This window comes from Delphinus delphis, unplaced genomic scaffold (genome assembly GCF_949987515.2).
Source record: "Delphinus delphis unplaced genomic scaffold, mDelDel1.2 scaffold_562, whole genome shotgun sequence".
NCBI lineage: Eukaryota > Metazoa > Chordata > Mammalia > Artiodactyla > Delphinidae > Delphinus > Delphinus delphis.
The window spans coordinates 3,790-16,175 of NW_027193183.1; the positions used below are offsets into that span (position 1 = coordinate 3,790).

The 12,386-nt window shown below is 35.6% G+C and overlaps 1 protein-coding gene across 1 annotated transcript; it reads right to left on the reverse strand.

Moving 5' to 3' along the window:
- Positions 1-393: 393 nt before the first annotated feature.
- Positions 394-9,091, reverse strand: LOC132419257 (mitogen-activated protein kinase 10-like; the record flags this gene model as incomplete). The annotated part of the gene is made up of 5 exons (XM_060003243.2): positions 8,960-9,091; positions 4,778-4,836; positions 3,795-3,933; positions 2,932-3,097; positions 394-473 (listed from the first exon to the last, which is right to left on the reverse strand). Coding segments are annotated over exons 1-5 (468 nt in total), but the record flags the coding sequence as incomplete, so codon positions are not given.
- Between the last annotated feature and the right edge of the window lie 3,295 nt (positions 9,092-12,386).

Sequence of the window (12,386 nt, forward strand, 5' to 3'; positions counted from 1 at the left end):
GACTGGATATAGTGTCAAGAGTAATTCAAATCAATAAAGGCGTGGACAGAAGCTTAAGATGTCAGCAAGTAGAGAAATAATTATGCCTAAATTTGTTGCAGCATAAAATGGTTTTAGAAGGGAGATGGATAATACTTGCAAATAGTTACTGCTATTTTGAGTTACAGATAAGAAAGTTTAAGAAGAAAAAAACCCATTGAAAATTTAATTAAAACAAACCATTGAGGTATGTAGTCTTCAGTACTGGTCAGATTAGAGAAATAATCACTTTTTTTTTAGTCACAGTTATACCACTTACCCAACTTTTTGCTTCTATCTTTACTCTCCTGGCAAAATCATTATGTGTTTAAAGGGAGAGAGAACAAAACAGGTAAGGCTGCAGCAAAAAGGTACAAGGATACAGTCCCTTCCTGGAAAGAGGATTTTGTGGCGAACCATTTCTCCCATAATGCATCCCACAGACCATATATCCACTAGAATAAGAGAGAGGGAAGTGAAGAAAAGGGAGGAAAGTAAAGTTAACTAAGATAATTGATCTCTGAAGGAGAAGGAAAAAGAAGCATTTGATTAGAAGGTACAAATTTTGTCTCCCACCAAAAGTTGGCCAAAAAGGTGAGTTAAAACCAGAAATATAATATCACATAAACAACATCTAGTATAAGAACTCAAATTAATTTTTAAAGTTACTTTATGAGTGCCTTAGGTTGCCCTTTAGTGCCATAAAATGGTAGCATGGAAAAGCAGCAGCTTAATCAAAAGTATCTCCATGCCAGGTGACAGCTAAAAGCCACCAAAGGGTTTTCGATGTCATTTGCTGGATGCAGAGAAAATAATCTTAATAGACCCTTAGGGATGGCTGTTTCCATTTTCTATTCTATTCAGTTACACAGAATAGGGCAACTAGAGACTCCCTTTTTCTTGGTCCAAAATAAGGTACATGCAACCAAATCCAAGAAACTAGGAAATGGCTGGAACCATGGTTTAGGCAGAAATATTGGAATCCCTGGTATTCAAGACTTAGTTTTTCCTTCAGAAGTTATTCTTGTAAATAAATACCAGTTTTTGTTTCTGTTTGAAATATTTCAAGAAATATTTCTTGAAATATTTCAAGAAAAAGATGCATAAATAATTTGCACATGTATAAAGGAGTCATGACATAAATAAAGTATTATTAAAGTGTTAAAAAGTTGTTACACACATATGTTCCTCAATTGTCATACTTGTTAACAAAACAGGCTTCACCTTCTCTTACTCATCTTTACCCTCTTCCAACTCGCTTTTTAGTAAGGACAAAGGGAACTCTGGGGCAGAAACATTAGGCTAAAATGCTCCTTGGGGAAGGAAGGCAGGGTTCGGTGCACAGGGTAGCTGGGCATGCCTGTTGTCAGAGCAAGCAGGTTCCTCTGCATGATAACCTTTATCCGGTATAGAGGTGAGAGCAGCACAAGGGTGCTAGGTGTGCTTTCTGCATGGATCAGGAGAAGCCAAAAAACTAAGGCAGGAACTTGCAATCCTTTCTAGTGAGGGAAGAACAAGGGATGAGATCACATGCCATCTGTACAGCAAAGGTCTGAAAATCCATGAGCAAATTCAGAACACCCTCCCCCCCAGATTCTTGTAGATTCTTGATTTCTTGAATTTTTTAATTTGTTCCCACTTTGATTTTTTAAAAATAACTTATGAAGAATGTATACAACTATCTTCTTTTCCAAATAAGTTAGGTGTGGTATTGCCTTGGGAAGAGGACTAGATTTTCCTCTTCCAAGTCAAAATGGATTAGAATTCTGCCATTGTCCAACAAAGTAAACCTGACCTTCCTAAGAACCCTTTCCCTTCCTCTGCACAAATGCACAAAAGTATTGGCTCTCTTCTAATCTGGAAGGGCACAAAGAAATTTTTTAAAACTTTGGTGGCCAGGGAATTTTCATAAAAGTACTCTGTAGCACCTATACATAAAAATACAATGATAATTATTTCTATAAAACTTATAGATTGCCAGGAACTAAATAGAATAGAATATCAAAATTAGTATGAAAGGTACACTGAGTGCATATATACAATTCTAATTTAAGACAAGTTTAATTCCTAAATATAGTGGATGTGTTTTTTAATACACCTCATTACTTATTAGAGATATTCTTTTCAAAATAATATATTGCAATGCTTTCTAATAAGTATTTTTATAAATCCTTCATTTTAATAAAATCAAATTGGACTACATTTTGAAGATTCTACCTTTTCTTTTAAAGTGTTCATGAATACTAGATTTTCTTCATAAAATCAATAGCGTAAAATTTAATACTTTTCTCTCTCTATGGTTTTAGGATTTATAAAAACTTACTAGGCAATTGCTACCTTAACTATTACTTATGGAACACTTTAAAGTATTAAAGAAATTCTTATCCAACTTGAACAATTTGGATTATTCTAAATTGACTGTGCATTGAGCATTTGTGAATATTCTTGCTCCAAGGATTTGTGGTATCTTTTTATTTGTCTTTTCCTAAGACTAGAGCCATCAATCTAAGAAGTGACATAAAGCCAAATGGCTAAATGCAGTAGATAGATTTCTTCCTGTTTATACTCACTTTGAGCTGAGCTGCCACCTAAATAGCAATTTTTCTCAATATCTATAGCATGTATGTTAATCAGTATCCACTTGACTGTTTAATCAGACTTCATTTACAATTCTTTTTAGCTATGACATTTCAGTGTTCTTCTAACCAAGCTTACTTCTCAGAAACATCCTTTACATGTTTAATGAGTGGTTCTTCGTAGTAATATTTTTTAAAAAACCTCTGAATATGAAAGCTGGCAGCCTTATTTTTTAAAAAGTTCATATACATGAGAGAGAACATTACTCTTGGCTATCTAAAACACGTACTCATTTTCTTCACAGTTTCTTTGGCTGGTACTCAGAAGCATCCTTACCGTTCTCCTTGTAGCCCATTCCCAGAATAACCTCGGGGGCCCTGTAATAACGTGTCACCACATAAGGAGTCATCATGAAGCTTGTGCCTGCTGTCCTGGCCAGTCCAAAGTCTAGGATTTTCAATGTACAATCAGACTTGACTACAATGTTACTTGGTTTCAAGTCCTGACAATAGGAACAAGAGAAGATATTAAAAGCTAGCATCAAATGGAACATGTGATTTCCATCTACTCAATCAATATGGCAGTCTTGCAATAGCACTGATGGGTGCCCGCCTGCCATTGACTGTAGAGCCCTATGTAAAGCAAAGGAGTACTTCCCAAAAGAAGTTTACAATTAGTTTTGGGATTTCTTTGTTTTAACATCCTCAGAAACTTTTTTAAACCCAGAAGAGAATTGTATCATTTTTACAATTTAGTCTCATCTTGGAAAGAGGTTTTTAGAAAAAAAACATCATTTATTGTCATGTTAGGTTTCTTCTTATGGCAACATAAACCTTTTAGTTTATACTTCATTTCTAGGCCAGACAGAAGAGCAGATCAGGGCTGCTGTCTTTATGTGACCAGAAACATTGGAAATGAACTGCCTTGTTTCAGCTGCACATATGACTCTGCCAGTCAGAATTTCTGAGAAGCCTTGGAAGCTGACTCTCAATGAGCTGAAACAAAATGTTAAACAAAACCAACTACAGTGTGCTAAAGTCTCCTCCTACACATTAGTGAACTATGTGCTAATTCTATAGTAAAATAAATGAAGTACATTATATTTAACCAAGCTCCCCTACATAAAGAAAATAACCTACAGTTGCTCTTTCTCTTCTCCACAAGCATCTTCATTATAATTCTGGACTAAGTATTCTTACCCTATGAATAATTCCAGCAGAGTGAAGGTGCTTGATGCCACACAACATTTGGTATAGCAGGTAAGACATTCGCTCGTGGTCTAACTCCATCTGAATCACCTGACACAAGTTGGCATCCATCAGTTCCATTACTAAGTAACTGCAAGGTAAATCCACATTGTAAGTTCCAAATCACAAGACATGTGAAGTCCCTCAAACAAGTCAGGATCCTCTCCTAAATCTATAAGTTTCCGAACTTCCCAGCTCAACTTTTGACTGAATTAAGTATATGAAAAACCTCCAAGTATTGCATGCATGTTAGCCATGGTAACTCTGCCACAAAGATGCTAATAGAAGTAGCATTTATTAGTGTGTGGTTCCTATCCATATATTTTGTACCTTCATCTTGTTCTCATTTTTCCCTGAATTCCGTGAACTCTTTCCCGTGTATTATGATTACAAATAAGAAAAAAAATTCAGAATAGCATCTTCCATTAAACGCAAGGTATCTGTGTTAAATAAGACAACGTGCTAGGAGTCACTTCCTCTCCTCTGCTTATTGTCATTATACTTCTGGAAGGTTTTTTTGCACAAAATCAAAGGTACCACAAAAATAGAAAGAAAGATTAAGGATGATTTTTTATTGTGTCCGTCATTAATATTTCTCAAAGTGAATTGACTCATTCTAGAAAGTTCACAGAATAAATTAAAAATAAGTAAAAATATAGAATAACTAGTAAGTCTTCCCTGATTCTGACTGAACTAAAGAACATGGGGCAACAAAGCACAAAGAGCCATAAGGCCAGAAAGTAGCAGAAGTGTCTTTCCAGGAAGAAGCGGCAGAAACAGAACCTTCTCTCCTGTCACTGGATCCCTTTCATTTGCCGCCAGTTCTTACCTCCCTTTGATCTCTACAAGGGATTTCATTCATCTGATTTTTGTTAATATCACTTGAGTTATTTGAATGTTATGCTCCCCCTTCCTTCATGAGTTTTGTTACTTACACATCTTGGAACTCCTCCAGCGTTTTCTGGGGTGTGAAGACATTTAATAAACTAATAATCTGGAGAAGAGACAGTGGAAGGGACAGAAGAAGGAGAGAAAGAAAAGGGGAGAAAATTAATTATTTAGAAAGCATATTTAAACAAGCACTTATTCCAACTCAAAGTCACATATTAGTGCTATGGTGGATATAGAAAAGTCGGAAAAATTTTCTAGAACTGTCTCATAGAACATTCAAAAACGTATTCAGAAAGGACATGTAATCTGTCTTCAGGTTAAAATGCAATTAAAAAGCTCAAATTCTTAGGCAGAGAAAAGAGTCACAAAAGATATATGATTGTGATATTGCTTTAGAGTGTGATTCTCCTTAGTAAATATAGGGTTGTAATGTAACTAAACAAAAAAGAGGAAAAGCCATGTAAGAAAAGTAAGGCAGCAGTGAAATAACCAGCAAGACTTAGCAAGGCTATGTCTTCCTCTAAATGAAAAGGTGGTGTTTAAGTCAAGGAGATGTTCTATGTTAAGGAGGTATTCTAAGTCAAGATTTTTTTGTGTTGTTACTTTAGTTTTTTTTCTTCTATTTCACACTCAAATATTATTTAAACTAATGCTCCAATGGTATGTGTGGGGAAAGGTATATCTTGGATGATATCAATGATGAATTTAATGGCAAATGTATTTTAAGTTATAAAAATGATTTTTTAACTTTTTTGTTTCCTGCTTTAGTTATTTTATATATTAGGTAGTAAAGAAGTTTACCTTCTAGAATAAGTAAATGTTAAAAGGAAAAAACCTTTGTTTTATGCAAATAGATTACATACATAAATAACTCAAAATTGTCTTTCAGCTAAATATTCTGTACTAAAGTGCCAGTGGGAAATAAAAATAAAAAATATAGATAACAGACCTCTACTCATTGGATGGATGCAACCATTCACAAAAACAAATTTAAGATGTGTACATCTTTAAAACATGAACTAATGAATTTCAATAAAGTTCATAAGTGGTATAGAAACACGAAGTAATAAACAAAACAAAATGATTTTCAACATCGGAGAAATGCAGTCAATCTAAGGAATGCTTTAGGCCTTCAGTAGTTTCCAATTATTGAGGAATTACTGAGAAAAACAATCACAACACTATCCAATACTTTCATATATATATATATATATATATATATATATATATATATATATATATATATATATATATACAGGGTAATTGTTATAACATATCAAAAAACACAAGATTATCTCTTCTGAAGCAACCTTGCAGCATGGAATATGCATATGGAAATAAAACTGTTTCAAAATATTTTTATAAAATATTTACTTATTTGGCTGTGCCAGGTCTTAGTTGCAGCACGTGGGATCTAGTTCCCTGACCAGGGATCAGGCCCCCTACTCGGGGAGCATGGAGTCTTAACCACTGGACCACCAGGGAAATCCCTCAAAATATTTTTAAAACTTGTGATTAAAGTGCTTTGCTATTCTGTATACTTAGTTATGGTGTGTATTGAAAAATGTCTACAGTTCTCATTGGAACTGTGAGCCTGTTTTTATAATACTTATTCGTAGAAAGTAATTCATTTTGATATTTGTTCAAACAAAAACATCAGAGACTGTGTGTGGGACACACACACACAACACGTACAAACAACCCTTAAAGATGGAAAAATGCTAATCCATATTATCTGGTGAATAAATAATCTAGGTAATCTAAATTAATCTAGAAAATAGCATTACAATGTTAAATAAGTCAAGGTTTATTATTTTAAAAAGTAAATTCCCCACTATATATTCTTGTATTCCCCTTTTCTATGACCTTGTTTTAACACCTTCATTGTCTTTGATTTTCCTCTGAGTATTTCTCCTCTGTTCTTTCTTTGATCCCTTATAAATCCTAACTCCTATTAATAACCAATCAAAAATCTTATCTTTAGAAACAGACCATCACAGGTATTTCCATTTTAGTTCAAACATTTTCAGGCAGGAATCTGATGCAGTTCCTTTTTTTTATTCCAACCCATTAAAACGCACAGATGTGAATCAACATCTGTCATGACCCCACAATCATAACAGCTATCACTTCCTAGAATTGTGTTCATTTTCTAAATGGATTGTCTTCTTTATTATTAAAAACTTAATTGGGGTTGCTTCACTATTTTACATTACTTTCCACAGCATTTCCAGCGTTCTTCATTGACTGCTTGTAGTTAGTATTACAAGCAACAACGTGGAATTTGCATTTGGCTGTCAGTGAATTTCCTTTCTGTTAACAAGTTCCAGAAATTTATTTCCCTAGATTTATATACATACATGCATACAAACATATGTACATACACAAACATATGCACATACACACATAGCAGGTAGGATGCCATTTACAAAATATTATTTCAATTTGGAAATCCTTTTTAGGTAACATAAATGTGAACCCCCATATTCCAGTCAAGAATGGGGAGTAGGATTCCCTCAAATTGGCAAAGTAAGTGGGAATTTCTCCACAATGTATTTATTGTATTTTAGGGACTGGAGGGAGGATAAGGGAAATATAAATATTCAATATATGAAAACAAAAAACTATTAAAACTTCCCATGCAGTTGTTTCATTGCTTGTGTCCATCCATCTTCCATTGCCTATGGTATTTCTCATCCTCTTTGCTATCATAAAAATAGATTGCATTGGTCATGTGGTTAATCTTGCTCCTGCCTTTATTTCACGTACTGAAAGAACAAAGTGCTTTAGCAGAATGATCTTTCTTAGGAATCATCATTTCTAACATTTCTATATTCCTTTCTAGAAGTATCATGTTCCTTGCCTGGCCAAATCAGAGATGGGTACATACTTCATAAAATTTCTCTTTCTGAGTGAGGCCTTTCCTGCTAAACCTATTTAAAAAAGTAACCCTACCCACTCTGCACTGACCAGTATTTTTTATCTTTCTTCTTCGTTTTGTTTTCCTTGGTAGCACTTATTACTATCTGACATTCTAAACATTGACCTACCTATTTTGTAGACTGCCTTTCTCTTCCCAGTAGAACATGAGCATCGCATGGGCAGGGATTTGTCTCTCTTATCTTCACTGCTGTATGTTTAGCACCTAGAGCATCTAGATCTATACCTGGAACACTGTATTCATTTAACTGTCAAATGACTGAACTAAAAAGTCATTGGAGTAGAGTAATAGGAGGAAAAAGAAACACTGTCATTGGGCCTAAATCCACATATTTTTATTTTAAATATCTTTCAACTAAACACTCATACATTTGCTTCTACTTAGTACCTTATGACAACTTCACCTGTTTATAAAACTTCACTGATAATTTCATGTATTCTGTGATTTTCATACTCAAGAAAAACTTTATAAGGAGTTATTATAGTTTTATAATAATTTATTTTTATTATATGTTTGTATGTAATAAATTATATATAAAATATTTATTATAATTTATTTATTAATTGTCTTTATTAAAATAAGAATTATCTCCCATTTATCCTTACTAAGAAGAACAGGAGCACAGAAAGAATTCTAGAGGCCTTTGCCAGTGTTTGAAGAAGATTATATTCTGAAGTGAAGAAAGCCCTGTAATGACGTTCCCTACTGAGTTCCGTGAAATGTTCTTGAGAAGGCTGTTCTGAAGTACACTGCAGATATGTCCCTGCACGTTTGCCCAACCCTACGAAAAGCAAGGTGCCAAAGCACAGTGTGTACACTGAACAGTTGGAGGACACTGCCAGACTATAGCTAAAAGTAAAAGGAGATAAAAATCTTCACCTGTTAATAATTAAATTTAAATTTTTATAAAGAAACATAGCATATTGTTCTTTAAGATATTTTTGGTTTGGTTTTGGTTTGTTTGGGTATTTTTTTTAAATTTATTTTGGAAATGCATGAAGTTCTCTGGTTAATTTGGAGCAAGATAACCAAATACGGTTAATTTCTTAACAGGGAAATATCTATCAGATTCATCCCCTCCATGCCATATGATTTTCAGATGATTTTGGAGAAGAAAGCTACCATGAGCACAATGAAAGCAAATGTAGCATATGGGCAGGATAAACAATCTTAAGGGGCAAAAATTGCAAAGTAAAGAAAGTTTTTCCCACTCAAGTTGGCATACTGATCTTCTTTCCCCAATCTCATCACCTCCTACCACCAGAGCTTTAAAATAAGAACTCACATTTTTATGGTTCACACACTTCATGAGGACCAGCTCCCGGTAAGCTCTCTTGGCATGCGTTTGGTTCTGAAAGGGTCTGCTGAGCTTCTTAATGGCCACATTTCTGTCAAGAGCAGCATCATACGCAGCACTGCAGAGACCCAAGAGCAATCCAGAATTAAGAACAAAGGAGCCCTTAGAATTCCTGCCTACCAAACTAAAGATACAGATAAGGAAAATACTAGTTTGGAATCCTACTCAAATACCTGCTTCTCAAGCCACATGTTAATCAGGCTGTAAATAAAGACATAAGAGTGACTAGTATAGAAACATTCTACTTGCTAGGAAAAGAAAAAGAGTATCTAGCCAAGAAAACAGCATGTAATTGCATCAGTGAGTCAGGGACAAAAGAAAGAAAGTGCTCAACTTTCCCACTGGCCATGTGACTGTGGCAAGTCATTTAATCTCTCTGGGCTTGAATTTCTCATCCACTAATATGTGATATTTAGCTGTAAAACTTTATTGTTCTTTGATCGTTTTCAGTGGACATTCATTCTTTCCCCACTCACAGGACTAGTTTTTTTTTTTTTTTTTTTTTTTTGCGGTATGCAGGCCTCTCACTGTTGTGGCCTCTCCCGTTGCGGAGCACAGGCTCTGGACGCACAGGCTCAGCGGCCATGGCTCACGGGCCTAGCCGCTCCGCGGCATGTGGGATCTTCCCGGACCGGGGCACAAACCCGTGTCCCCTGCATCGGCAGACAGACGCTCAACCACTGCGCCACCAGGGAAGCCCCACAGGACCAGTTCTTAAGGTGTGACACTAATTGCCATGAATGCACAGGTGGGCTGATGCTCAAAGTGCACTCATTAACAATAACAAAGCTTGAAATAAGGAATGCAGTCAGACAGGGTTTCAGAAGCATAAATCATTACGTTTAAATACAAAGACAGAAATGAATGCTACTGACATTTGAAGCTTTCAAGCCATTTGAGAAGAAGTTACCATGCTTTATGTTTCTGCCATACTCAGAATACATGGGTTTAGGGATCAAATGAGGAAGTGAATCACTTTTTGCTAAATATTATACCTAATGAACCCGCTCACAAAGTTTTTTCCATCTCTGCAAATTTGGGTTGTCCTGGACTTTGTCTTCGTTGCTAGGAAAGAAGGGAGCAATCAATATCCTATTGATCTATTGAATTGGAAGTGACATTAACCATTTAGGGCTCATGACACTAAACTAAAAGATAAATAAGAGGTTTGGTGTATTGCAAATAGACTCACAAGAGAAGTTTGGACAAAGTCTTAGAGTTCATCTGGTCCATGCCTCCATTTAATACTTATTCCTCTCCAAAACACCTCCATCAAATTTTGACCAGTTTCTGCTTGATCATCTTCAAAAACATGGACCCCTTTACATAAAGCCAGCTCATTCTGTTGTTGGAAAGCTCTTAGAGTTAGAAATGTCATCATTCTAATAAACAGAGTTGTCTCTCTGTGATTTCTACTAACTACTGTCAGCCCTGCCTTCCAGGGCAACTCAAAATAAAGTATTCCCTTTACATCATGACAAGCCCATAATGTTTGAAATCTATTAAAGGACCTTGCACAATGTCTGGCCTACTCTATAAGCACTCAGTAAGCACTCAATAACTCTTTGCTTTTCTTATTCCCCCACCTAGGTCTTTTCTTTCTTAAGCTAAATGGTCCTACCACCATTTGTCAGAGTGTGATTTCAAGTCCTAGTACCATCTGGTCAGCTTCCTCTGAATATATTACAGTCTGTTGATGTCCTCTGAAAATGCCATTGTTACTCTAAGCATGGAGTGTCAGTGAAGACTAGGGAAAGGCTACCAACTCTTTCATTCATTCACTTGCTCATTCATTCTGTTGACACAGTTAATACAGCTAAGTCTGTCCTGGTTTCCTTGATAAATGCATCACGCACTATTGATTCACAGTGAACCTATGCTAATTAGAAATACTGTCTTTTTAAAAACTTGTGCTGCTATTCAACTCTGTATTTTAGCACTGGTACTTCTATTCTTGTGTTTGTTCTGTTCTTGTTAACCTATCAATGTCAGCACAAGAGTCAAATGGGCATACATCTTATAGGTAGTGTACAAGGACAACAGTTAATTTGGAAATACAGGAATTAAACTTGCTTTCTGAAGCTAAGAAATTGTGTCAACAGGAAAGTGATCAGAACAGTCACCTTAAAGAGAAAGACTAAATTTTAAGCCAAAACAACTTAGGTGAAGTCATTAAAATATCTAAAGAAAGAATAGCAATTAGTCATGTGGGCCTAGGAAGGAGACAGAGAGGTAAATTCTGGTACTGCCTGGTGAAATAAGAAAGTGTGCTCTCAGGTAGGTCCAGGGATCCAGTCAGCCAGGTTGAAATCCCTACTGTGACTGTCAGAGACTACAGCCAGTTAGCAATCTGATCTGTGTCTCTTTAGTCTCATTCTATCCTCTGCAGTCAAAATTCTACTCATGAGGCTCTCCTTCAGAATTCTGCATGTAAGTATTATGTCCATATTTGGTTAGCTTGACTACTGCATTGTCTTGTAATTTAATAAATCGGAATCTGGTTTTGTGTGTGAGCTTTTAGTGAGTCTTGTCGATGTGAGTTTGAGTTCCTGAGATACTGAACAGATCCTGGAGACAGTAGGCCCATGTGGGATGACTGAGAAAATGCTGCCCTCTGGGGATCTTGGCAGGTTCTGGCCAATCTCTCCTAGAAATGTGATGTTCTCTCTCCCTCTGGTACCTCTTTCTTGAAGAAATTGTAGGTCTGAATCTCAGCACTACTGCTTACTAGACGTGAAGCTATGAGCAAGCCACTTACACTTTCTGGCATCAGTTTCCACATGCTTAAAAATGGAGGTAATAACAACCTGACAAGATTGTTATAAGGAGTAAATGAGGTAGTAATGCATCTACAGCCCCTTGCCTAGAGTGTGCACTCAATAAATAATGACTATTACTATTTTTAAAGTCAATGTCCTTGCTGGAGTCATTGTGTAATGCAGGGCAGGATAATATATATATATATATATATATATATATATATATATATATATATATATTTGATATTTATCTGCTGTAATTGGACATGTATCTACTAATCAGCAGTTTTTAATCTTTCTACTAATTACAGATCCATTCAACTATACCACTATCCTGAGCACATTTCACAAGTTTGTCCTATGTTATAAAATTCTGGGACAAAAGCCTTGTTAAAATCCAGACACATATAGCCATGCAGTTCTATTACCTACCACTTTAATAAGCTGTTTGGTGTGATTTGTTTTTAATGAAACCCCTATTCCCAGTCACCACTACATGCTTTCTTAATGACTCACAGGGTATCATTTCTAACCAATACTAGGACCAATATCAAGTTCAGTAGGTGTCTCTTATAACCTCCTTCTTCCTTCTAAAA